The 27,928-nt window shown below is 33.3% G+C and overlaps 1 protein-coding gene across 1 annotated transcript in view; it reads right to left on the minus strand.

Moving 5' to 3' along the window:
* The window catches only part of KLHL1 (kelch like family member 1), a 385,159-nt gene that overhangs the window by 68,381 nt on the left and 288,850 nt on the right, over positions 1-27,928 (minus strand). The window contains exon 7 of the mRNA XM_082700951.1: positions 21,222-21,446. Coding sequence (XP_082557077.1) covers positions 21,222-21,446 — 225 coding nt within the window. The remainder of the gene's footprint in view (positions 1-21,221; positions 21,447-27,928) is intronic.

The following is a 27,928-nucleotide window of genomic DNA, read 5'->3' on the forward strand; positions in this document are numbered from 1 at the left end:
CAATAAGAGAGCAGGGTCATTTTTTTTTAAGTTAAAAAAAATTGTTTTTAAAAGGGTGAGGGGCAGGGGGAGAGGGAGAGGGAGAAGCTGACTCCCCACTGAGGACAGAGCTTTCTAAAGAGCTCCATCCTAAGACCCTGAGATCATGACCTAAACCAATGTCAAACATTTAACCAACTGAGTCACCCAGGCTCCCCGAGAGTTGGGTCATTTTTGCTCACAGTTTTCTCTCTGGCACCCAGAGAAATTCTTGGCAGTAACTATGTTGAATTAATAAAATTTAGTCTGAAATTTTCAATCTAATATAATAAAATATCAAGTTGAACTTAAATTATCTGTAAATGCCTTAAAAACTCACTATTTTTTTAAAAAATATTTTATTTATTTATTTGATATATAGAGAGAGATGATAAGTAGGCAGAAAGGCAGGCAGAGGAAGAGAGGGAAGCAGGCTCCCTGCTGAGCAGATAGCCCATGTAGGACTTGATCCCAGGACCCTGAGATCATGACCTCAGCCAAAGGTCAGAGACTTAACCCACTGAGGCACCCAGGCACGCCCAGACTCACTATTAATAGCTAATTATTTTCTAACAACATAAGTGAGGTAAATAGTTCTATTGCAAAACAGCCTTCTTAAAAGAGTCAGAGCCAGAATTCCTCTTTTTAACATGCTTGGAGTCCTTCTAATAATTAGGTCTTTCAGACTAAAGATAAGGATTAATCATAATATACTATTTTTCATAAAAATATATAAACTCACAGATATATATATATATATATATATATATATATATATATATATAGTTGTAGGAAGCATTAAAATGTCTAATTCAGGGGTGCCTGGGTGCTCAGTGGGTTAAAGTATCTGCCTTCAGCTCAGGTCATGATTTCAGGGTGCTGGGATGGAACCCTGCATAGGACTCTCAGCTCAGCAGGGAGCCTGCTTCCTCTCTCTCTCTGCCTGCCTCTCTGCCTACTTGTGATCTCTGTCTGTCGAGTGAAAAAATAAAATCTTAAAAATGTCTAATTCAAAAAAGGCTTTAATGAGATTTTGACATGAGAATTCAAATATATAGTTACACAAGTATATGTATAAATATATAAATATTGTGATCTATTTCCACTTCTTAAAATTTAATATATTGTGGGTTTTGTATATTACCTTATAACAATATTAATGATTCTGCATTTTACCATCCTTTAAGAAAGTTAAATAGTACAGTCTGGCAAAATAATCAAAATGATTTGTGCTTTTTTTCTTCCCTCCTCCCAAGCATAAAATGTAGTGTGGGTTAATGTTTGCATTGCTCATTCCTTTTATCCCAAGTTTAAAATGCAGTGTGAATCTAACTGGTTAAACAAAGCATAAATAGCCTATATCATTCTGTTTGATTATAATATATGAATGCTATAATATTTTCTTGTGTATTAGCTTCTTAGAACCTACTACTTTCAGAAATCATTTTACTGAGGACCCATGAACTCTCTTTCATTGTAGCAAGAGGATTATCATTGAAGCACCTTCTGAATTCTATTTGAACTCCTGCATTTAAAACTATTTTTTTAACTGAAATGACCATGAAATAAAAGTTGCTAAGATGTCATTTTTCAACTTTATTGTTTTTTGAGCAGAAGTTTCATGTCTTATGAAAATGTGAAATATTTTTGGAAAGAACTTTTGTCTATATTAAATCTGAGAATCTAATGCCCTTATCAGGGCAAAGGAAAAAAATGCAATGCATTTTTATTTAAATCTTTTCCTGTGAGTGCTGAATGATGAAATCATTTAATGAAATTAATAGATAAATCACTATTAAAGGCAGGAGTAGCTTCTATGCATGGCATTGCTGACGCAATCAAGCTTAAGTATTTGGTGTCTTGGAATGTTTGTTACATTACACCAATGACATCTAAAGAGGCAGAGTGAAGTGACATTGTTGCCAAATTGTCATAAGAGGTACGAGTGATTCAAAAGTTGGAATGTAAAGATTTGCATTATACATGACAAATAAAAATAAACATTACAGTGATACATAAACTATTAGTAACTCTCCGTATTGATACCTTCAACCTTATAGGGTACACATGTAATTAAAAATACTAGTTCACTTAAAAATATTTGGTTTCCTATATACATTGGGTCAGGTGCTTGACCACAGACCACAAAAACCAAGAACAATGTCCTCTTGGGACTTACATTCTAGTGAGGTGATCTGAATAAAGATATGAAAAAGGTTGATTTGATTTCACCTAGAAATAAAAAACATTATCTTTATTTTCATAAGAAGATATTTCTTGGGTAATTTCCATGCATTGTGTTTTTTTTCTGGATGCCTAAAGAATTATAGGACAAGGGCAGGTAGCACAGTTGGCTAAAGCGTCCAGCTCTTGATTTCAGATCAGCTCTGCTCTCAAGGTTGTGAGATGGAGCCCTGCTTCAGCCTCTGCACTCAACATGGAGTCTGCTTGAATTTCTCTCTCCCTTTTCCTCTTCTCCTTCCCCTCCAACCTTCCTCCCCACTTGCTTGCTCTCTCTGAAATAAATAAATAAATTTAAGAATTATAGGACATGGAGCACTAGGTGAGGTGCTTTGTTCTGTAGTTCTTTTTTTTTTTTCTTTTTTTTTTTTTAGTTCTTTTTTTTTTTAATTTAAAAAAAGAACTACAGAACAAAAGTTCATACTAGTCCATTAATAAAATGGCAAATAACATTTTTAAAGCATCATAACATCAGCCATGACAAAAGTATTTATAAATAGTTTATCTCATAGCAGGTGTAAGTAATTCAGAAATTTCAAGATTTATATGAACAATCGCTCTAATGTTTTAGAACCATTTTATCAAATCAGCCACTCAAATAAACCTCATAAGCATGCATATCCATAGAATTTCAGTTGGATATTTACATATTCATTTTAAATATTTTACATCTTAGTAAATGTATAGCCAGGACGTATGTCACGATGCTTATAGTTTTTCTACTATATGAAAAAAGAAACCAATTTTTAAGAAAGTGAATATACTCTTGATTGTGATATGAATTTCTATGGAATATAATTCCATCAGTAATCCCCATAAAAAGAAAAACATATCAAATTACATAATGTATTGAGTCTACCAAATATGGTCTTACAGTAAATGTTTCAAACTGTGCTCACTGAGAAGGGATTTTCTATGAGCTGATGAAGCTGAAAAATCAGTGCCCCTCCCTAATCAGGTTCCTTATGGGGCCCTGGAAGGGGCCCTAAGGATGTGTTCAGATGACAGTTGCATTTCTCTTTCTTAAGGACAGTCTCATCATTAAGTCCCACCACACCTGGTTCTGCTCCAGGCTCACCATATTTATTCTATAAAATAAACTTGATATATTCTAGAAATAGTAAACACAAATAATCAGGATGAAGTAGATAATCTATGCAAAAAGCAAAGCAAAATAAAACATAAATCTCTGATGAATTCCAAACCAATTTTGCCACTAAGGAATCATATGAACTTCAAGCTATCTAATCTCTTTGGTCCTCCATTTTTTTTTTATTTGTAAAATTAAGATTTTGCAGTACATATCTTCTTACATCCTCTCCAAGTTTAAATACTTGTTAGTTCACATAATTTTTCGTTTCATTTGCTTTAGCATCTCATTACCACCTGCACATTGAAACCATTAGGGCTGAAAGAAATTTTCTGTTAATCATTATTTTAACATGCATCTTACACGGAGCCTTAGATTTCCATGGTCATTCAGGCTGAAAACATCAATGAAAAAAGTTAAAATGTAGACTAAAATTATCTCCCCAGATAAATCTACAAAAGAAAAAGCAAGGAATAAAAGCAGTCAAAACCAGAAAGGAACCAAAGTTCTGAGCTTACTGTAGTTGATTTAATATTTTTCTTTCTCTATTAATAGCTCTTACTGTGGGATTCACCTGAGCAACTAGATTTGCCTCAGGTTTTCTGAAAACTGAATCTCATTTGTTTTCTGTTTAATATGGAAAAGATATCCCATGAATGTATAACTTTATTTTTTGAAATTTGGGTTGAATTCAAAGATAAGGCCAGTTAGGGACAATAAATTACCTCAAAATAAATATCTTGTTATTCAGTTTCAAATTTCAATTGAAATATTATCATAGAATGGAATTATAGAGGTCCTGTTATCTGTTCTCCCATATCTCTTGTACTGAAGATTAAACATGAAATAGGTCATTTGTTATATTTTAAAATATATTATTAAGATACTAAATATCAGGGGCACCTGGGTGGCTCAGTGGGTTAAGCCTCTGCCTTCAGCTCAGGTCATGATCTTGGGGTCCTGGGATCAAGCCCCACATCCAGTTCTCTGCTCGGCGAGTAGCCTGCTTCCCCCTCCCTCTCTCTGCCTGCCTCTACCTACTTGTGATCTCTGTCAATAAATTAATGGAGTCTTAAAAAAATAAAAGATACTAAATATCATTGAAACTAATTTGTTTTCTAATAACCTTATGATTTACTATCCAGATATTCTATGCTTTCTTTTCACTTTTGTCTTATTACAGATTTCACTTTGTTGGGGCACCTGTCTGGTCAGTTGGAAGTGCGTGCTACTCTTGATCTCAGGGTCATGAGTTCAAGCCCATATTGGGTGTAGAGACTAGTTTTAAAGTCTAATTAATTAATTAATTAATTAAATCTTAAAAACCTTAGATTTTGCTTTGTTGTATGAAATGTATTTTTCTTCTTCACTTTGTCTATTAATCCTTTATGGTTAAGTTTAGGAATTACCTCTCTTTATATACTTTTCCTAATTATCCATTCTGCCTTAACAGAGTATGATCATAACATTCACTTATTGTACTTAAAACACTTTATTTTTAATTGTCTGTTAACTTTTCTGGTCTTCCTCCTCATTTATAAGATCCTTGAGTAAAATATCTTATTTATTTTTTAATTCTAATATGAATATTCTAGCATGTGGAGGTATAGGTTTATTGCTAGTTGAAGTATGGAATGATTGAATCAATGAACATTCTTGTACAAACCATCCTAAGATTTAATTAGACTAATTCTTCTAGACTTATCTTTAACTTAATACCTCATTTTACTATTAAAAAATGAAGATAATTCCCAAAATAGATAAAAAAGAGATGATATATTTGATTAAAACTACATATGAAAGAAGATAGCACAATAAGCAAAGAAATATAAAATAGAGCCAAGTGTCAGATTGCTACAAAAATGGTATGCATATTTGTTACTTCTAGACAGCAAATTTAATTCTAGACTTTATAACATTTAATACTCAAGGGAAAATCTAGTTAGTTACATCACTTATGATCTTTTGGAGATAAAATCTGACCAGTTGCTCAGGAAGAGAAAATTAATACTGTGACTCAGATCAAACAGTTAAATTTCTTAGGTTGTCTCATAAAGAGGAAACTCTTAGTATTCAGAATCAGATCTTAGTTTCCAGGGCCAGTGTTCTAGAAGATCGGTGGTTCTTTATCATTTTATCAAAGCACAGTATAGTAAAAAGAATTCTGCCTAGTCAATCCACAAATCCTTAACACCATTGCAGAATTCAGTGTTCTGTACTTTTTTGTAAATACTACATTGACTAATATAATTCTTGGCTAAGAGAAGTGATATCCACTAATCTCAGAGGAGTATATTGAGGACAAGTGAAACATTTTGTAATACAAAATTTTGCTTCTGGAAATGAGTACTTAAGTAAAAAATTATTACACAACAAATGACACACATTCTCTGTGGCTGAATAAATAAATTTTATCTGTAACTATGTGATTAGTGTGTAAAATATTGAAAGCAGATATTCCTTCATTCATCTCTTTTTTTGACCCAGCATCTGAGGGAATTTTTAGCACCAAAAGAATTTAATAAATCTTTATTTGAACAAGAACATAACTCAGTGGAAAGACATCAGGGAATATGTAACCTTAGAATTCAATAGGTAACAGGACCACAGAAGACTAAAAATATAATGAGGGTTTTGCTGGTACTTAAAATTTATTAATCAGTATATAAAATAACATTCTGTTGAGAAAAGTCTTTAGTTTCCTGATGTTTCTTTTCTTTTTCCTTCTTTCCTTCCTTTTTTTTCTTTCTTTGTTGCTAGGGTTACTAATGGTGTGTCTATGATATTTCTAAGAGGAACTGATAAAACTAGAGAAATAGGTATAAAAGTCCTAAAATATTATTAGAAATTTTACACACATGTGTGTATTGATATTACATCTGCATAAATAATAAGAAAGGTGACTTTATTATGATTTTTCTGCTACTCAGTTAAAGTTTCAAAAGTAAATGGCAAAGTTGTCAGCTCCAAAAACTCGTTTTTATGTCCCATATCCTATTCAGAAATTTCACTATTTTATCAATCTGACATTCATAAGTACTGAAAATTGTGGGTCTGTATATACATTTGTTTATATGTTTGAGTATGCATACAAGAGAATACATTATCAAAAGAACTAAATATTTTGTTTGTAATCCCGACTTTCACCAGTATAAATATTTTTTACAATATTATTCTTTTTTTTTTAAGTTTTTTTTTTAAATTTATTTATTTGACAGAGAGAAATCACAAGTAGACGGAGAGGCAGGCAGAGAGAGAGAGAGAGGGAAGCAGGCTCCCTGCTGAGCAGAGAGCCCGATGCGGGACTCGATCCCAGGACCCTGAGATCATGACCCGAGCTGAAGGCAGCGGCTTAACCCACTGAGCCACCCAGGTGCCCCTCACAATATTATTCTTTATATCTGGTGCCTAAAATTGAGTGGACACTTTTGAATTTTGTTTCCTTGTAAAAATCTGCAAAACTTTGAAGAGAGAATAGTTTTAAAGAAACGTTGGCCCTCCAGTCTTGTGAGAAATGCTATTTTTTAAGTAAAAAAGACATGAAGAGGACAAACATATACTGATATAATTTAAGAAACAAAGGTTGAGCTGAAGCAAGTATTCCTTTCAAGGCAATGAGAAGTGACAGCTTAAAATGACATTTTTCTAGTCTAACGGGTTATATCGCAAATAAATGCAAGGTTTTATTATGCTCTTGTTTTTTTTTCAGTCCACTCATTACTAGTTGTTATAAGCATAGTTTCCAAAAGCCAAGGGAAAAAAAAACTGATAATAAATGTCACATTCAAATACTTCATACTGTTTGGAAAATATTCTTTAATATTTTAATTTTTAACATCACATTCTCCCATGCATTTTATGAAACCTGAATTTTTTTTTTGTTGTTGTTCTACAGGCTGAGTGTTTCTAGATGCAGATAAGCAGTTCCCTCCATCCTCCCATCTGGTCCCAGGTTAGGGGCAGATCATCCTCATATTGCTTTAATAACCTCCCTCCAGTCAAGGATAACAAGCCAGAAGTGGAAGCAGACTTCTTTGAAGCTACAAGAAGGAGGGCAGTTCAGTGACACATTAGGACTGCCCAAATCTTGACATTTGGGAAACAGTCCTATGTTTGCTTTTCACAAAGAGATCACCTCATGGCTTCTTTCTTCCATGAGGATGAGAATTCTTTGCATACAGAACGTTTATCCCATACGTTTTCTGACAGTGAAGGGGATCTTTGAATCTTAACACTAGAACATTTGTTCTCCTAGAGACAGTCCTTTTCCAATGACAAGTCTGTGAGAATGGATCTTGAGGTTCAGGTCCTTACAGAGATTAGCAGAAATAATAATATCTGAAGATTTTTTTTTTCCTCCCTTCATACCTGAGTAATAGTTTGACTTGACATAAGTGAGATGAAAAGTTCTGCCCTTCGGGGGTTTGAAGTATGCTTTCTTTATTATCTAGCATCTAAGATTGATACTGAAAAGCCTGAATCCAGTCTGATTATCCTTCCTTTGTAGTTGACTCGGGAGTCTCACTGCTATTTCATTGCTGGTCGTTCAGGGTTATTCTTGTTAGCTCAGGTTCACTTTTTCCCTCTTTGGAAGATATATAATCATCTCTTTATCCTTAATATTCCGAAGTTTGACTCAGATAGAATGAATTTGCTCTTTCTCATTTTTCTGGTTGCTCTCTGAGCTACTCATTTTTGAGGCCATGTACTGTCTTCAGAGAAACACTCACACGATTTCTTATTTTCTCTTCCACTTTCTTGTTACAGTTTTGAAACTACCAGGGGTAGAATATTATGCTTTCTTACTACTGGTTTTTAATCTCATCTATTTTCCCATAATTTTAGTATATTTCCTCTCATTGACTTTGAGAGGACATTGACTTATTTTTTTTCTATAACTTTTATTTGCACTTAATTTCAGCAAACATTTTAAATTTAAAGACACATTTCTTATATTTCCTTTTTTTCTCTCTCTTTATAATTATTTGTTTCAAGAGTTAATATTTTACAGTTTATATTAGAGGATACTAATGAATTTGTGTTATCTTTATGTTTTATGCTCTTTTTTATTGAAAATGAACTATATTTGGTTTTTCAGAGAATGTTGCATGTACATATATCTTTACCCTTTTCTAATTTCCAAAATAGCCTAAGAATCTTGATAGTTTGTACATCTTAAAAATGAGGTAATAAGTTCCTACATGTGCCTACAAGAGTTCTGTTAGGAAGGCTAGATGGTAGACCACCCTATAAGAGGGTAATCCTGAAGTGCTAGAACACAGATTATTTTCCTGATTTATTAGTTCCAAACTGTATCATTCCAATGGCATCAAAATCACTGATATGAAAATAATAATCGATTCTACCAGTATTTTCCCTTTTTCCACTCTTAACATAATCCTAAACATAAGAATATACATGAATACTAAAATAGCACAGAATATATCCATCCATTATTATTCATCTATCTATCCATCCATCCATCTGTCATCTACCCATCATCTATCATTAATCTACCTACTTACGTATTTATATGTTTGTCATCTATATCTAAATATATATCTATACATCTGTACTTCAAATCTAAAATATTTTGGTTGACTCATTCCTCCAAATCATCCTACAGGAATCTTCACAATTGACAGTCATGTTAAACACCCAGACACTGAATTCATATTTTTGTGTAGATGCCTTATTTTGTACAGATAAGGTGATAGGTAAATATTAATTGATAAGTGGAAGTGAAAATATAGTAAATAGAATATATTTACATATTTATTACTAACAAATAGAATATATATTACCACTTAACTTATATTGGTAACATCACATTGTATTAAAACAAATATTATTTTGGAGTCAAACAAGTTTAACCTAAAATCACAAATATTTTTTGTAAGATAATGTGATATTAAGAAGTAAACTGATTATTTTCTGCACAATTTTTTAATCTTTAAAATGGCAAAAAGAATTATTGAATTATAGGGTGGCTGTATTTAATATGTTAATCAATGAATAGTAGACATTGACCTTTTTTCCTTCATTCCCCCAACATCCCTTTTATTTTGTGAATATTCACACATATAAATATTCATAGGAAGCAGGCCTTGTCTTCCACTATCAATGCCAACTAATTGAGTTACTTCTTTTTCTTGATTCTGAAAAACTGAACCCTGTACCTATAAACTAAGGTGCTCCTGACAGGGACTTTAAAACTAAAATGAAAAAAAGCAAAGAAGGAAAGTAATACTTTTGTTTTGTTCTGTTTTTGCATTGGCAAAGATTGAAGTAACATCTAGTTTCATGGGTAATGTGACTCAGCTACTTTGCAGATCTAGAATAGTTAGAATCAGGTGCCAGCTAGGGCATCCAGTGTCTTTTATGGAAACATCTTTAGCTTCATCAGACTTTCACAAGGATGTAATTTTGGTCTTGGATTGATTACCAAGTTTCTCTTGGTTTTAGCCAGGTTCCAGATTTTACCTGAGCATGTGCACAGCTCTGAACATGCACTTGACCTTCAATCAGTTTTCTAAGATAAGCGTTACGTTTCAGTAGACTCCTTTTGCTCACCGATCAACCCATTTCTGTTTATTGTACCCAGTAAAAACAATTCCTACATAGTTACATCAGCAGGAATGGTAGACACCTTTGGCTGGTTATACCTTCACATATTTGCATTCCTAACGAAGGCACCTTTATTCCCAGGGCTTTTTGTCTTAGATCTTAGGAGAGGGTCTTCTTCAGGCACCTCTGCCAAAGTCTTCTTATGGGGGAGGAGGAGGAAAACTTGCTTTTGCTGGGGGTCAGTGTGCATGTTGGACATAATCCTTTAACACTTTAATAGGCAGTTTACAACTCTGCCTTGTTAGGAGCTCAACTAAGCTGTGAGAGAGATTGCTGAGTGTCACGGGCCACAAGTAGGATAAACTCGAAGAAATGCACACCTGGCACATCACAAATGGTCAAACACCAAATCTTGAAAATAGCAAAAGAGTACCAACTTATCACATACAGGGGATTCTCATTGCAATTAACAAGACTATCCTCATCAGATGCCAAGGAGGCCAGAAGATAGTGGAATGGCATATTCAAAGAAAAAGGCTGCTAAGAATTTTATAATCTTCAAAAATAAAGGAGAAATGATATCATAATCCAGGTTATATATAAATGATATCATAAATCCAGGTTAAAAAATTAACAAATAGAGGGAATTTATTGCCAGCAAACCTGCCCTACAGGAAATACTAAAGGAGTACTTCAGGTCAAAATGCAAACATTTTTAGACAGTAACACAAATCCACATGAAGAAGAAAGACTACTAGTAAGGTAAATATTTTTTAAAAATATAAATGTATTTTTTGTTTACAACTTTATTTTCTCCTGCTGTATTTAAAAGATAACAACAATAATTTTAAAACTGTGTTGATGAATATATAATGTATAAACATGTAGTTTATATCACAATAATATTAAATATGTAGAAGTCTAAATAATCAAGGGATCAAAGAAATTTTAAAGAAAGAAAGAAAATTTTAAAAATTAATAAGAATACTTTGAGAGGAATGAAAACAAAGATGCAAAGCACCAACACTTAATGGAGTGCACCTAAAGCATGGAAATGTGTAGCTGTAAAAAATTAAGGAGATCTCAGATCAATAATCTACTTTTAACATTAAGAAATAAAAAAAAAAGAACAAACAAAATGCAAACAGAAAGAAGGAAATATAAACCAAAAATAGGAAGAAAACAAATAGAGAGTAGTAGAACAATTAAAAAAAAATGTCAGCTGGGTCTTTGAAAATATCAATACAATTGATAAATCTTTAAGTAGCTTCTCTTGAACAAGAGAAGAGCCAAGTGACAAATACTAAAATCAGTAATAAAATAGGGAACATTAGTTCCTACCTTACAGAAACTAAACGGATTATAAGATGATACTAGAAAGAATTGTATGTCAACAATTTAGATAATGTAAAGAGATGGGCAAATTCCTAGAAAGCCACCAACCAGAGACTGTCTCAAAAAGAAATAGAAAATATGAGCATATCATTAGAGTAAAGGGATTGATTTGTAATTCAAAAACTTGGTTATACTGATGAATTCCACTAAATGTTTCAAGAACTAACAGTAATCATTCACAAACTATTCCATAAAATAGAAGATGAATGAACATTTCCCAACTAATTTAATGAAAGAAGCATTACCTTGATGCTCAAGTCAGACAAAGATATCATAAGAAAACTACAGACCAGTATTCTTTATGAATATAGATGAAAAATCTTTCACCAAACACTAGCAAAGTAAATACAGTAACATATGAAAAGGATTATAAACCATGACCAAGTGAGATATTTTTGAAAAAAATAAGGTTGGTTAACATCTGAAAATCAATCAGTGTACCACACTCTATTATTAGAATAAAGGGGAGGGGCGCCTGGATGGCTCAGTGGGTTAAAGCCTCTGCCTTCGGCTCAGGTCATGATCTCAGGTTCCTGGGATCGAGCCCCACTTCCAGGTCTCTGCTCAGTGGGGAGCCTGCTTCCTCTTCTCTCTCTCTCTGCCTGCCTCTCTGCCTACTTGTGATCTCTGTCTGTCAAATAAATAAATAAAATATTAAAAAAAAAAAAGAATAAAAGGGAAAAAATCACATGGTCATTCTAATAGATACAGGAAAAGCATTTGACAAAATCCAGTATCTTTTATGATAAAACATTCAACTGACTAGGAATATAAGGGACTTTTCTTAACCTGATAAAGAGCATACACACACACACACACACATATAATGGATAACATCATGTTTAATGGTGAATGACTGAAACCTCATCCCCTTAGTTTAAGAACAAGGCAAAAATGTCCCCTCTTGCTATTTCCTATCATTACTGTGCTGGAGATTCCAGCTATAGCCAATAGGGAGAAAAGGGAACCCTCTTACACTGTTGGTTGGAATACAAGTTGGTGCAGCCACTTTGGAAAACAGTGTGGAGATTCCTTAAGAAATTAAAAATAGAGCTTCCCTATGACACTGCAATTGCACTACTGGGCATTTACCCCAAAGATATAGATGTAATGAAAAGAAGGGCCATCTGTACCCAATATTAACAGCAGCAGTGGCCACAGTTGCCAAACTATGGAAAGAACCAAGATGCCCTTCAGCAGATGAACAGATAAGGAAGATGTAGTCCATATACACTATGGAGTATTATGCCTCCATCAGAAAGGATGAATACCCAACTTTTGTAGCAACATGGACGGGACTGGAAGAGATTATGCTGAGTGAAATAAGTCAAGCAGAGAGAGTCAATTATCCTATGATTTCACTTATTTGTGGAGCATAAGAAATAACACGGAGGACATGGGAAGATGGAGGAGAAAGGAGTTGGGAGAAATTGGAGGGGGAGATGAACCATGAGAGCTGTGGACTCTGAAAAGCAATCTGAGGGTTTTGAAGGGGTGAGGGGTGGGAGGTTGGATGAGCCTGGTGGTGGATATTAAGGAGTGCATGTATTGCATGGAGCACTGAGTGTGATGCATAAACAATGAATTCTGGAACACTGAAAAGAAATTAAAAAAAATTTTTTTAAAGGACCATATGACTTTTAAAAAGGAAGTAAAAGTATTTCTCTTTGCAAATAACATGACTATATGTATATAATCATATATATATTAGATGTTATTAGATGATACATGTATAATACATACATTTTGTATGTTGTATATTTTATATGTATATATATATATATATATATATATATATATATATATAAAGTTCTAAGAAGCTCATAAGAATACTACTAATAAAAATGTTCAGAGAATTTTCAAGATACATGTTCAATGTGCAAGTATAAATTGTGCCCATATACTAGTAATGAAATATCTGAAAATGAACATAGGGAAACAATTGCACTTATAATAACATCAAAAATAATAAGCTATTTAGTAATAAATTTAGCAAAAAGTACAAATAGACTTACATAAACAGAATGATATCCAATGTCCATTGATTGGAAAACTTAGTATTGTTAAGGTGGCAATGCTTACAAACTGATCTACAGATTTAATGCAATCAGTATCTGAATCGCTTATGTGAGAAACTGATTCTAAAATCTGTATGAAATGCAAGAGAATCCAAATAGCCAAAAAAGTCTTGAAAAAGAACAACAAAGTCAGAGGTCTCATACTACCCACTCTCAAAATTTCAATCACTAGAAAGTGGCAGCAATAAAGACAGTGTGGCACTGGCATAAGGACAGAAATAGAGATCAATGGAATAGATTTGAGGTTCTGTAAATAAATCCTCACATTTAAGGTCAATTGATTTTTGACAAGGGTACCAAGACAATTCAATGGGTCATATGATAATTCTATTTTTAATTATTTGAGGAACCACCATACTGTTTTCCAGAGTGACTCTAACACTTTGCACTCCCACTAACAGTGCATGAGGGTTCCTTTTTCTCCACATCCTGACCAACACCTGTTGTTTCTTGTGTGGTTGATAATAGCCCTCCTGGCAGGTGTGAGGTGATATCTCATTGTGGTTGATTTGAATTTCCCTGATGATGAGTGATGTTGAACATCTTTTTCTATGTCTGTTAGCCCTCTGTGTGTCTTCTTCTGAGAAATGTCTGTTCATGTCTTCTGCCCATTTTCAAATTGGATTATTTCGGGTTTTGGTGTTGAGTTGTATGTGTTCTTTATATATTTTGGATATTAAACCTTATTGGATATATCATTTGCAAATATCTTCCCCCCACTTAGTTGTCTTTTTGTTTTGTAGATGGTTTCCTTTAAACAAATACTGTATTGTTTCATTCATTTGTGGAATTTAAGAGATGAAACAAATGAACAAAGAAAAAGAAAGAGACAAACAAAAAAACAATCTCTTATATATAGAGAACAAACTGGTGGTAGCCAGAGGGGAGATGGGTAAGGGGATGGGGGAAATAGAAGAAGAATATACTTATCATGATGAGCACTGAGTAATGTATGGAATTGTTGAACCACTATATTGTACACCTGAACTAATATAACATTGTATGTTAATTTTACTTGAATTAAAAACATAAATAAATATAAAATTAAATTTTAAAAAAGACAATTCAGTGGGAAAGAAAGCTTGTGTTTTATACTATTTCTAACAAATGGTTCTGGGACAACATGCAAAAGAATGAAGTCAAAAAGCTTCTATACATCATTTACAAAAACTAAAAATGAGTTATATTCCTACATGTAAGAATTAAAAACACAATACTTGAGGGTTTTTTTTTTTTTAGATTTTATTTATTTATTTGACACAGAGAGAGAGATTGCAAGTAGGCAGAATGGCAGGCAGAGGGAGAGGGGGAAGCAGGGTCTCTGCTAAGCAGAGAGCCCAATGTGGGGCTCCATCTCAGGACCAGGAGATCATGACCTGAGGCTTAGGCAAAGGCTTAACCCACTGAGCCACCCAGATGTCCCCCAAACACAATACTTCTAAAAGAAAACATTAGCATACATTTTCATGACCATAGATTTGAAAATAGCTTCTTGGATATGTCACCAAAAATATTAGAAATAAAAGAAAAAAAAATTAAGTTGGATTTCACCAAGTTAGTAATTTTGTGTTTCAAAGGACACTATGAAGACAGAATAGAATGTATAGGATGGGAGAAAATATCTGAAAATCCTATACCTGACAGAGGATATGTTCAGAATAGATAAAGAATGACTTAAACTCGACCATAAAAAAATAATTCAAACAAAAAATGGACAAAATATTTGAATAGAGATTTCTCCAAAGAAATGAATGGCAATAAGCACATATAAAGAATCTCAAAATTATTCACTAGAGAATTGCATATAAAACCACAGTGAGATACCACTTCATATATACTAGAATAATTACAATATAAAAGGAAAGGATAATAAGTGCTAGCAAGGATGTGGAGAAATTTGCACCCTCATACATTACTGAGGGAATAGAAAATGGCGCAACCATTCTGAAAACCAATTTGCACTTCCCCTAAAAGTAAAATATAGAGTTGCTATATGACTCAACAGTTCTACTCCTATATATATACCTAAGAGAAGTGAAAATACACAGTATAGAAAAAATTCTATGCATGAATGGTCACAACAGTTTTATTTTATTCATAATAGACCAAAAGTGGAAAGCATCCAATTTTTTTTGTTTAAGATATATAAACATAATGTATGTAGTAAATTCTAACAATGAAATTATCATCCATAAAAGGAATGAAGAACTGATATACACTACAACATTAATGAACCTTGAAACTGTGCAGTCTATGTAAAAGTAGCCATAAACAAAAGGCAACAAATTGTATGAGTTCATTTACATGAAATGCCCAGAATAGGCAAATCCATAGAGACAAAAAGTAGATTAATTATTGCTAGAGGCTAGAAGAATGGGACAATGAAGAACAAGTGCTATTGGGTGGAGAATTTCTTTTTACAATAACACAAATATTTTGGGATTGGAGAGGGTGATGGCTGCACAACTACGAATGTACTCAAAGGCACTCGATTCTGTACTCTAAACCTTAACTTTAGGGGCATGTGGGTGGCTCAGTCAGTTAAATGGTTGCCTTCAGCTCAGATTGTGATCCCAGGGGTTGGGATGGAGCCTTGCATTTGGCTTCCTACTCAGCGGGAGCTAGCTTTTCCCTCTGCCTTTCCCCCTTGATCTCGCTCTCTCTTCCTCTCTCTCTTCCTGTCAAATAAATAAAATCTTTCAATAAAAATAAAATAAAGCTTATCTTTATGGTGTGTGAATTTTGCGTCAATTGACAACTAAATCAACTAAACACAAAAACAACTAAAGCAACTTCTACCATATATTTAATATACAACATGGTGCCTAGCATATAGAAAATCCATAATAAAACATAGCTCTTACTCTTTATCAATTTCTCTTGAAAAGACATAATGCAAACAACATATAGCAGTAATGTTTTACTCAGATTTTTTTTTTAATTTCATTTTTTATTTGACAGAGAGAGACACAGTGAGAGAGGGATGAATATAAGCAGGGGGAGTGGAAAGGGGGAAGTAGGCTTCTTGCTGAGCAGGTAGCCCAATGTGGGGCTCGATCCCAGGACCATGGGATCATGACTGGAACTGAAGGCAGACATCTAAAGACTGAACCACTCAGGCACCCCTTATTCAGTTTTATATAATATAAAATGTGGTGTGGGTGCCTGGGTGGCTCAGTGGGTTAAGCCGCTGCCTTCAGCTCAGGTTATGATCTCAGGGTCCTGGGATCCAGTCCCGCATCGGGCTCTCTGCTCAGCAGGGAGCCTGCTTCCCTCTCTCTCTCTCTGCCTGTCTCTCCATCTACTTGTGATTTCTCTTTGTCAAATAAATAAATAAAATCTTTAAAAAATATATATATATATATATATAATGTGGTGGAGAAAAAGCATGATATCTAGAATTATGTGCTTCAAAGACATAAATGTCAAAATAAAACCTCTTAGCGTATTGAGAGAACTGTGGTCTTAATTAGTTTAATTCTCTAGGCAGAAGCATTGCTCCCTTGACATCCAGACTTGATATGCATATAATTTTTCTATGCTATTTTATTCAGCAGAAGGAGATTTCTTCATTTATTGATAGCTAACTTTCTATTGATAGAAATAAATTTATTGATAGCTAACTATTTATTGATAGAAAATTTTTGGTCATATAATCATCTTTAACAACCAAAGAACTCATGTTCTCAAAAAATAATGCAAGTTTTGTTTTTCTCAAAAAATAATGCAAGTTTTGTTTTTCCTATATAAATCAAGGGAGGAAAAAAGCTATCTAGGTCAAAAGTCTTGAATTTTTATTTTATATATATATTTTTAAAATTTTACTTTAGCCTTTACTTCTAGTCACTTGAAAGTTTAATATGGAATTACATAGTCAAATAGGTATACCACAGAATAGGTACTGATTAACTCTACAGCAAATAAGATGGGACATTCTAATTTCTTCTGAACAAATTAAAAAAAAAAAAAAAACTAGCACAGAAGACTGTTGATCTACACTCAGACCCAATCCTGGGGATTGCATGAAAGTGAGAGTTACAGTGTTTTTGAAAAGCAGACATCAGGACTGTGAAAAATAATTAGAGAAACAGAACAACAGCTGTGACTTACTAGTGAGACAAAAATTCATGGCACTTCCCTGGGGGAATATCTTGGAGGGAAAATTTGATCTGTGCTCTTTTGATGTAGCTAAAAGAAGAGCTACTGCATCTTATACACTGCATGACAGTGACAGAGTAGCACCTATGAGAGCTTGAAATAATTGGCTGGATGATGTCAGGAAGTCCTCGGAGCCCAGCTTAGATGAGGAACTGTTAAGAGCTCTTGCTGGTTCAGAATTTTCTCTTCCTATCCATGCTCCCAATCCTATAGTTAGGGCATTACAGATGAAGAAAGGCTCAAGGATATTTGTGTGCAAATGTAAGTAATAGATGTGTCCCAGAGGGTTATGTGATAGGAATAACAGCAGATAGGTTGACCAGAGTCACTTTGCAGGCTCAGGGCTCCACACCCTGGCATAATTCTCCCATCCACTCCTGAATGTTTTGGGAAGACACAAAGAATGGCATATGCTTTAGCCAAAGTATCTGATATATCCATATGACTTAAAAATTACAGTTGAAAATAGAGTTAAATATTACATATTTCAGTGGGTTCAACTACTATTAAATAGAATTTAAAGAGAAGGACAATGAAAAGGCGGAAGAAAAAAATAGGTATGAGGAAGAAGAAGAGGAAAAGGGAGAAGAGGAGAAACAGAAGGAGGAGACAAAGGACTAACAAGAGAAAGAGAAGAGTAAGAGAGAGAGCTTATAGAAGGAAGATGATCACATATAAATAAAAAATTAATTAAAGTGGCAGATAGGAATTTGAAATAGGCATAATAAATAGTCTCACAGAGATAAGGAAGGATATTAATGTCATGGAGAAGAAAGCAATTATAGTGAATTATCAAATAGGAATAATGAATATGTAAAAAACAAAGTCAATAAAGATCAAGACATCAATACATGGGAGAGGTACCATAATGCACACAGATTAGGAACAATTTGGAGCACTAAATGGTAAAATTGATCATCAGGAAGGGATAAAGGGAAACATATAAAATTAAACTTGAAAGATATGATGGGGTGCCTGGGTGGCTCAGTGGGTTAAGCCGCTGCCTTCAGCTCAGGTCATGATCTCGGGGATCTGGGATCGAGTCCCGCATCGGGCTCTCTGCTCAGCAGGGAGCATGCTTCCTCCTCTCTCTCTCTCTGCCTGCCTTTCTGCCTAGTTGTGATCTCTCTCTGTCAAATAAATAAATAAAATCTTTAAAAAATAAAAATTAAAAAAAAAGAAAGATATGATGGATTAAATAAGAAATACCAATATCAGTGTAATGGCAGTCCTTGGATGAAAGAAGCTAAATCAAAGCTTGATATGTTATATTGAAGGAACAAGAATCTTAGGCCAAGGAGTTTCACTGCATTTGAGTATGACACAGAATGACGAACTTCCTGAGATTCAACTGATGATAAGGAATGTGATTAATATTAAAGAAAACATTCAGCTTCATCAGAGAATACATGTATCTTGTGTGGCTATCAATCTGGCTTCAACTGATTGGATTTTGGGTTGGCATCCAAGTTGAAGGTAGTTTTCTGTGTACTGGGCAGTGCTAGCAATCTATGAGGCACATTGAGATGAGAATTGTGTCCAGACATGATATCTATCACTAACTCAACAAGGTCAGATCTTGAAGAGTATTGTAGAGAGTTTTTACAAAACTGACAGGAAGCAATAACCACTTGGAAGTAAAACAGAGAGGAAACCAGTGGCATGAGATATGGAGGAGAGGTGATCCACTTGATAATGGAAGTGAAGCAGAACAAAAAACACAAAACAAGAGAGGCTGAGGCATGAAAATACTGACTACAGTTGCTTTGGGTCACTAAAACTTATGAGAAATGCTGCATTACATTTCAGACATTTGTGATAGTTATTAAATTCATATGATCTGTTATGCAGCCTTACTTCCACACGGACCTTTAAAACAAACTCTTTAGCACATAAGACAAACTAAAAAACAATATCCAAGGTTACTACTTTGCCCCGCCTTGATACCAAAAAGACCAGAATCTGTATGATAGTATTTTGAGGCAAAACCATCATCTTACACGCTTTAAGCACTTGAAATTAACACCACATAAGATGTATTCTTGGTGAAACATTTTGAGGTATGTTCTCTTGGCATGCAAATAACCTGCATAATTTAACTTCAATATACCTTAGTAGAAAAGAATTGAATTGTCTAAAACAAAAAGGGAGAAGACATTAAATTCCAAAAATTCCAATCCAGAGTGCTTATTTTCTGTATTTCACTCCAATAGAAATAGATAATTAGATAGTGAGATAATAAAAACAACACATAGAGCTTTCACATGGATATAAAAACAAATATCCTCCAATATATTTGAAAAAAATCGTATAAGAAAACTTTCATACTCATGAATATTACCTGGAAAGAATCATATGCCTGTTCACATTTTCCATATTATGATTGGGTTCCATGTGGTTTAAATAAATTATATGGTTTTAATTTAAAGCACAGAATTTTAAAACTTGAAATGGTCTCACATGACTATTACTATTCCTTAATTTAATAATGACTCATGTGAAGAAAAGGGAAGTAAACTAGAAGATCAGAAAGGTAAGTTGCTCTAGGTCAGAGCTCTTTTACTTATTTTTTTTTTAATTTTGCATAGATCAGTGGTAGAGTAGATAAGAATGGGAAACAGTGCTGAAGACCTCAAAGTTGAACTATCATTAATAAGTTTTTTTAAATGATCTATAATTTTCCTTGCCAATGAATGTCTAAATCAGTGGATTTTCAATTAAACCCTGATACCTCTCTAATGTGTATATTCTAAATATACGAAAGATACTTATTTGACTACCTGACATATTTCAGGTCTTCAAAAAAACCAATTTGCCCTTCTCTTTATTATCCCCATGATACAAAATACAAATTCAGAAACTGTTAGTCATTATTACATTCCTCTTTTTCAAAAATATGTATAGGACTTTACAATTTACACAGTGATTTCATATTCCTTATCATCACTAGATTTTTATCTTTATTCATGAGTATGAAAGTTTTCTTATACGATTTTTTTAACTTTGAATTGGTTGCAAATCAGGAAACTGAGGGCTCTTAGTTAAGTGCTGCCCTTAAATCATGTCAATATGGTATTTTCAAGATGCACACCCAGATCTTCCAAATCCCAGTATGGTTCTCCCCATCACCAGGTTATTCCATACTATAAATCAGTTGAATCCTGTATTATTGACTGCTGGTGCCAAATAGATGTTACCCTTTCTCTAAACCCTTCTCCAATTGAGTTTTCAAGGTGAAATTAATTACATGCAAAAGTATGGGTAGGCTTGTCTATCCAGCAATATGGGGGTGAGCTATCTCAATTTTAACTTTTTCTCAATGCACTTTAACTATTTCTACCTCTGGGCTTCATTACTTTTGCCTCTCCTTGATAGTTCTACCTCTTTTTTTTTTTCCCCCCTTATTCAACTTTACATAGTGTATGAATGTCAGATTGTGAAAATTTTGATGATAGCTTGAGATTTACTTATTCTGGTATCTTCAACATCTTTCTCTATAGTTTAACACACACTGATCAACACAGTAAAATGTCCTAAACTTAAAAATGCTCCAAATAAGCCCATGATTTACCTAAAGTTAATGATAATTAATGATGGTAATGCTATATTTTAACATACATTTTCACTATCAATAAATGTTCTAAAAATGATATCAATAAAGTAAGAGATCTTACCTAGACCATGTCTATGTGTTGACATTGGTGGTAAGACAGTCCAGGTCTTGGTTTTGGGATTGTAACATTCAACAGTGTTCAATGTCTTTAAGCCATCTCGACCTCCAATTACAAAGAGTTTGTCATCAATCACAGCCACACCAAACTGCAATCTCCTGCCGTTCATCATCCCTGCCTGGATCCACAAATTTGTCCTGAGGTCATATTTCTCTATGGTTGTAGCTCCTGATAAAACACAAAATCAAATAGTCACCATTTACTACTAATTCACCATATAACCTGCCCAAGGCAATGTACAAATGAAGATGTGAAAACATTCTTGTCACAATTATTTTTCTTAGAGAAAATGTGGCAGAAAACCAAAGGGAATAGTAATTTACATTATTTTCTCTTCTAGGCAAGCACTAATGATCAAAATAGACACATCTATAATTTGTTTGAATTACATGATTGTCTCATGGTAAACTATTGATTCAATAGAATAATTGTTGGTCATGCCACAGTTCTGTCCATAGATTTTACAAATTCTTTCTATCACTGTTTGCCATTAAAAAAATATATTAGTATAATTTCTATATTATTCCTGTATAATTTCTGAAAGTGAAGATAAATGAATAAATTCTTTATGTTTCTTTTAAAATTTACTTTATGACTTAAAATAACAAAACCTTTTGTTTTATTTTATTTTAAAGATTTTATTTATTTATTTGAGAGAGAGCATGCACAAGCAGGGGGAGGGGCCATGGGAGAGGGTGAAAGAGGTTCCCTACTGAGCAGGGACACCCAGTGTGTGGCTTGATCCCAGGACCCTGAAATCATGAGCTGAGCCACAGGCAGATGCTTAACTGAATGAGCAACTCAGGTGCTCCAAAATAAGAAAACATTTAAAAGTGAATTTAAAGTTATGTAAACAAATGTCAGCTTTGCTTTTTAAAGTCTTTTTTTTTTTTTGCATCTGGGGAATAGCTTAATAGAATCTAGAGGCATACAATGATTTTCTATCCTTATCAAACATGTTATAATCTCTAAATAAAATAGCTTATCTTTCATAAAAGATTTTTATACATAAATTTGAGAAATGAAATAAATCTGATAGCAATATAGAAATTGAAAGAAGAAATAAGTTCACTTGCTGATTAGATATGTTTTCATGGATTCATTTACACATTTCAATTAAAAATGTCTGCCCTAAACAAATTCACAAATGTTTATATGACAAGATATAGCTAACAAACACTAATCATGCTGTTCAGTGTTTGGTCTTAATGTTCAGATTTATGTTCACCAAAGTTTTTAGATTTCCTTACAAAGGGAGTCAACATACTTGTGTACTTTCACTTATTCACTAAGGATCTCTTTTACTTGTAATATAATAAAATTTTACAAACTAGGGAAAGCATTCATCAGGGGGACTCATTTACTGTTTAGAGAGTAACCGGCACTGAACTAAACAAATATGAACAGCATGGTAGGAGAAGTTTTGCTAATTGAAGTAAAAATGACACAATATATACTCCCTTTTTATTCAAAGTAACAAAGAAGTAATAATTTAGATATTAGGTTAGATGCATTAAATCTGTTTTTAATCATATTAAAAGTGAGCTAATTTCCAAATAACTAAATATGAAAATTATTAAATTATTATTATTGGAATAAAAATAAATTGTAATGTTCATAAAAGCTATTTATACTATTTAGTTACATAGGAAAAATTATTTAAATAAGTGTTTATTTTATGCCTAAGTGTATTTACTATATTTTATATTTAATGTTTTATTCAATGATGAACAAATCAAAATTCCAAGGTGAACTAATTTGTTGAATAATTCCAAAGTCATCTGAATTCTCAAAGCTTGATAGCATTGGGATTTCATGAATGCCTAACTAAAAATAAAGTTATATGGAAGTACCTCTCTCTTATGACTAATCTTGACAAGTGATAGTAGAGGAAATAGCATAACCTAATCCTAATGAGCCCAGTTCCATGAGATCCATATTTTGGAGGTATAGGTAGGCAAGAAAGTATGTATTTGTACAACTGCACTTTTCATAATGTCCCAAACCTTGGTCAAAATCTTTGCAGGTAATTTGAGGTCTGTTTATCCTTCTAAGAGAAAATAGTTGGTAATGTGTGAAATTAATGGCTTCTAAGCAACCAAAAAAGTGTTATTCAAAAGGGAAGTGAATATTTGATCTGAGTTTCAAAATCATATCCAAAAAGCTAGATATGACTTAAATCACAACATACAGCAGGATTTTTTAGTTTTATAGTGTTTTCCCTCTAACTGAGTCTTCAAAGGTAAGCTACTCACTTTATCCTAAAGTTGTTACATCAGAAATAGAATAAACCCTTGTCTTCATTTTTCAGATTACTGTTTTAATTTCCTATGGTTGCTATGAAAAATTACCTCAAACTTAGTAGGTTAAAAAATGCACTCATTTATTATCTTATAGCTCTGGAGGTCAGAAGTTAAAAATATGTCCTACTGTGCTAAAATCAAAGAGTTCACAGGGGCTTTAGGGAAGATGTGAATTTCCTTTCTTGTCTTCCACAGGTTATCTGTTCCTTATGACCTTTTCTTCCATCTCCAAAGCCAGCAACATTGCATCTCAGACATTGATTCTTATAGTTACATTGGGCTCACCCATATATAGTCTGAGTTAATGCAGACTATTCCTATTTAATGTAGAATAGTCTGCTTAAAGTCAGCTAATTAGTTTTAGCTAAAACTATAGAATATAAAGCAATTTGTAAAATTTCCTAACTAAATGAAGTTACATAATTCAAAGATAAATCTCATTCTTGGCATATATAATAATATGAAATAAAATGACAGCTATTTTTGAGACTATATTTATGGTATTAAACTACATATATTTCTGTATATTTTTAGATACTTTATAATTTACTTAACATATACTCTGTATTAGGTAAGGGCAAGGTGCCTGGCCTTTAAAATAATATAAAGTTTTGATGTTGCTTTATTTGAAATAACTCCTGAAATATCATTTTCTGCAAAAAGTAGTCATAACATCAAGGGAAATAATGGCACATATTATTTAGGATTACTAACATATTATGCATGTCTTATTGAAATATGGTTGTTAAGTCCATATTGAGTAAAGGGTTTTGAGTAGACTTAAAAATAAGATAGTAACATTAAGATAGTATTTAGTGAGTACTTCTTATGCTCTAAGAGATTTACATGTATTAATACATTTAATTTTTTTAATTTAATTTTATTTTTTCAGTGTTCCAAGATTCATTGTTTATGCACCACACCCTGTGCTCCATGCAATACAGGAGCCCTTCTTAATACCCACCACCATGTTCACTCATCTCCTGTGCTCCAAAACCCTTAGTTTGTTTCTTGGAGTCCACAGTCTCTCATGGTTCATTTCCCCCTCTGATTTACCCCAATTCACTTTTCCTTTCCTTCTCCTAATGTCCTCCAAGTTATTCCTTATGCTCCACAAGTAAGTGAAACCATATGAGAAGTATATTTAATTTTTATTAAAAATTGATGACACAGGTATTATTATTATTATGCCAAATTTATAGAAAAGATGAATCAGCAAAAGCTTTAGTAAAGTGCTCAGTGTGTCTCAGATAATAACTAGTGGACCCACAGTATTAACCCACTCTGATAAACACATCTTTTTACCACTTGACCTGGTTACAGGACAAATTAATTGCACTTAATATATGCTGAAGGAAGAGTTTTATAAATGCCTTTTCCTGAGATTGAATGACCTATTTCCCAGAACCTGGTAATGTGATAAGAAATCACTCCATTGGATTGTTATGCTGTCACAGTTCACCTTAATCTAGGAAGATAACCTGGTCACATGGACCCTTGAAAATGCGAGATATTTCTCTGGCTAGTTGCAGAAAGGGAAGTCAAAGAGATTTGAAGCATGAGCAGGACTTCAGCAGCTGGTTTGAAGATGGAAGGAATAGAGGTAACCTCTAGGTGACCAGAGTTTCCCTCACATAACAGCCAGCAAGGAAGAAGTGCCTCAGTTCTACCACAGGAAACAAATTCTGTCAGCAATCTGAATGAGCTTGGAAAATGGCCTCCAGCACTGGATGAGAGCACAATCTAGCCAATACTTTGATTTTAGCCTTTTGAGACCTTGAGCATATAATCTAGACATGCCATCCTAGATTTATGATTTACAGGACATGAGCTAAAAGAATGAGGGTTGTTTTAAACTACTGTTTGTGGTAATTTGTTACAGCAGCAATAAAGTATACTTTGTTTTAATTTGAATTTTTAAAAATTTATTAAGTATTTGTTTTCCAAATTGAATAAACATAACATTGTATTAGATATAATGTAAATACAAAAGTATTTTCCTCATGACAAAACAAACAGCAGGCTCCTGTCTCAAAATATCAACTGAGAAAAAGTGCTCAAGATATTACTGGGTCTCTTTAGAGTTGTTCATTATACAGTCATATGTGATTAAATTGGGAACAACAGGAATTAATATTTGTACCTTCCACTTTGGCATGACTGATAGCAGGACTTATTCCAAAGTCTATAATTCAAATACCTTGAGCACAGCACAGAATAAAATGATAATAGTTCTCTCAACTGACAAATAATGTCACAAAAAAGCTCCTAGAAAGAAGATAAAGCTACTTTATTCAACTCAACAGAAACGCCCTCAGGTCTTCTCAGAAAACCTTTGTACTATAATTCTAATGCCATATTAATAAGCTCAGTTACCCGACTCACAAGAATTTTTACAAACCTCAAATGAGAGTGAGCTGGAGCCATTGAAAGCAGCAAAAACTGACAGTGAGGGAGAAACCAGAACAAATTATGTTTTAACCGAAATAGAACACTCATTCACAGCTATTAAACAAAAAACACATTTTTTTTCGCCTAAAGACTTTGGTACCAACACTGATAGTGATCTTGATGCCATCAAATCATTCAGAAAAGGTTAAATTATGTCAGATGTATTCTTTTTAAGGAAGCAATAAATATGGAGAAGCATATTGGAAAAATTTTCAAGCAAAGAGTTTTTTTTTTTTTTTTTTAAGAATACTTCAATATAAAACCTCAAGCTTTAAAGAAAATAGCAGTATAAGGAATGACTTATTTCTTGAATTTTTCATGGAATAAGCTTTTCATTGACTTTCATGTGTCGAGATGCTTATGAAAAATATAGCTTTGGGATAACATTCTTACACATATAAAAGATATCACTGCAGGGAAAATAATTTTAAAAGGCAAATAGGTCATTCCTTTTTTGGTAGTTTGTTATGTTTTACAAGGATGGGATTGTAAACATTTCCTAATCATCAAAATAATTTCATATGTGCCAAATAAACCAACAAAATTCCTCATTTGTCCCTTTTTAATTTATTATAAGCCTTTTATGAGTGGTGATAGACTGATACATAGCTATGAATAGAGATAAAAATGTAAATATTTTTCATTAAGCTTAATGCTAGATTTTGAGGTAGAGATATAAATTTCAAAAATCTAGCATTATGTTTAATTTAAACTAATTTCAATCAGTTCAAGAATTCCAAAGGATGCCAACTGTTTTTTTCATAGCCAAGAGAAACAAAAGTATGGAACGTAATTTTTATTCTTTGTATTTTATGTAATAATCGTAATAATCACCTTAATAACTAAAAATTATCACCATTAAAATCTTAGAAAAAAAATTAAGTTTTTTTAGAAGTTGGCAAGTCAGATAAGCAAAATGCAAAAATCAGTGTAATTTCTTTAGAAAAAATTATATTCACCTAGATTGTGTAAAGAACCTATTTAAAATAACACCACTAAAAGTGAGTTATCTAAAAATCAGCCAGACAGATTCCAGACTTAAAGAAAAGAATTAAAACTTTATTGAAAGATGTTAATTTGTAGCAAGACAGGAAACAACATGTGTTGGAGAGGATGTAGAAAAAGGGGAACCCTCTTACACTGTTGGTGGGAATGCAAGTTGGTGCAGCCACTTTAGAGAACAGTGTAGAGATTTCTCAAGGAATTAAAAATAGAGCTTCCCTATAACCCTGCAATTGCACTACTTGGTATTTACCCCAAAGATACAGATGTAGTGAAAAGAAGGGCCATCTGTATCCCAATGTTTATAGCAACAATGGCCACAGTCCCCAAACTGTGGAAAGAACCAAGATGCCCTTCAAGGGACAAATGGATAAGGAAGATGTGGCCTATATACACTATAGAGTATTATGCCTCCATCAGAAAGGATGAATACCCAACTTTTGTAGCAACATGGATGGGACTGGAAGAGATTATGCTGAGTGAAATAAGTCAAGCAGAGAGAGTCAATTACCATATGGTTTCACTTATTTGTGGAGCATAACAAATAGCATGGAGGACAAGGGGAGATGGAGAGGAGAAGGGAGTTGAGGGAAATTGGAAGAGGAGGTAAACCATGAAAGACTATTGACTCTGAAAAACAATCTGAGGGTTTTGAAGGGGCAGGGGGGGTGTCAGAGTTTGGGGCACCAGGTGGTGGATATTAGAGAGGGCACGGATTGCATGGAGCACTGGGTGTGGTGCAAAAATAATGAATACTATTACACTGAAAAGAAATTAAAAAAATTAAAAAAAAGAAAGATGTTAATATGAATCAGTAGAAAGAATCATACTAATTTAAACAGATGGCTTGTTTGCAGAAATGTGAATTATTATCTTCTATGATCACAATATGAT

This window comes from Mustela nivalis (assembly GCF_964662115.1).
Source record: "Mustela nivalis genome assembly, chromosome: 15".
Taxonomy (NCBI): domain Eukaryota; kingdom Metazoa; phylum Chordata; class Mammalia; order Carnivora; family Mustelidae; genus Mustela; species Mustela nivalis.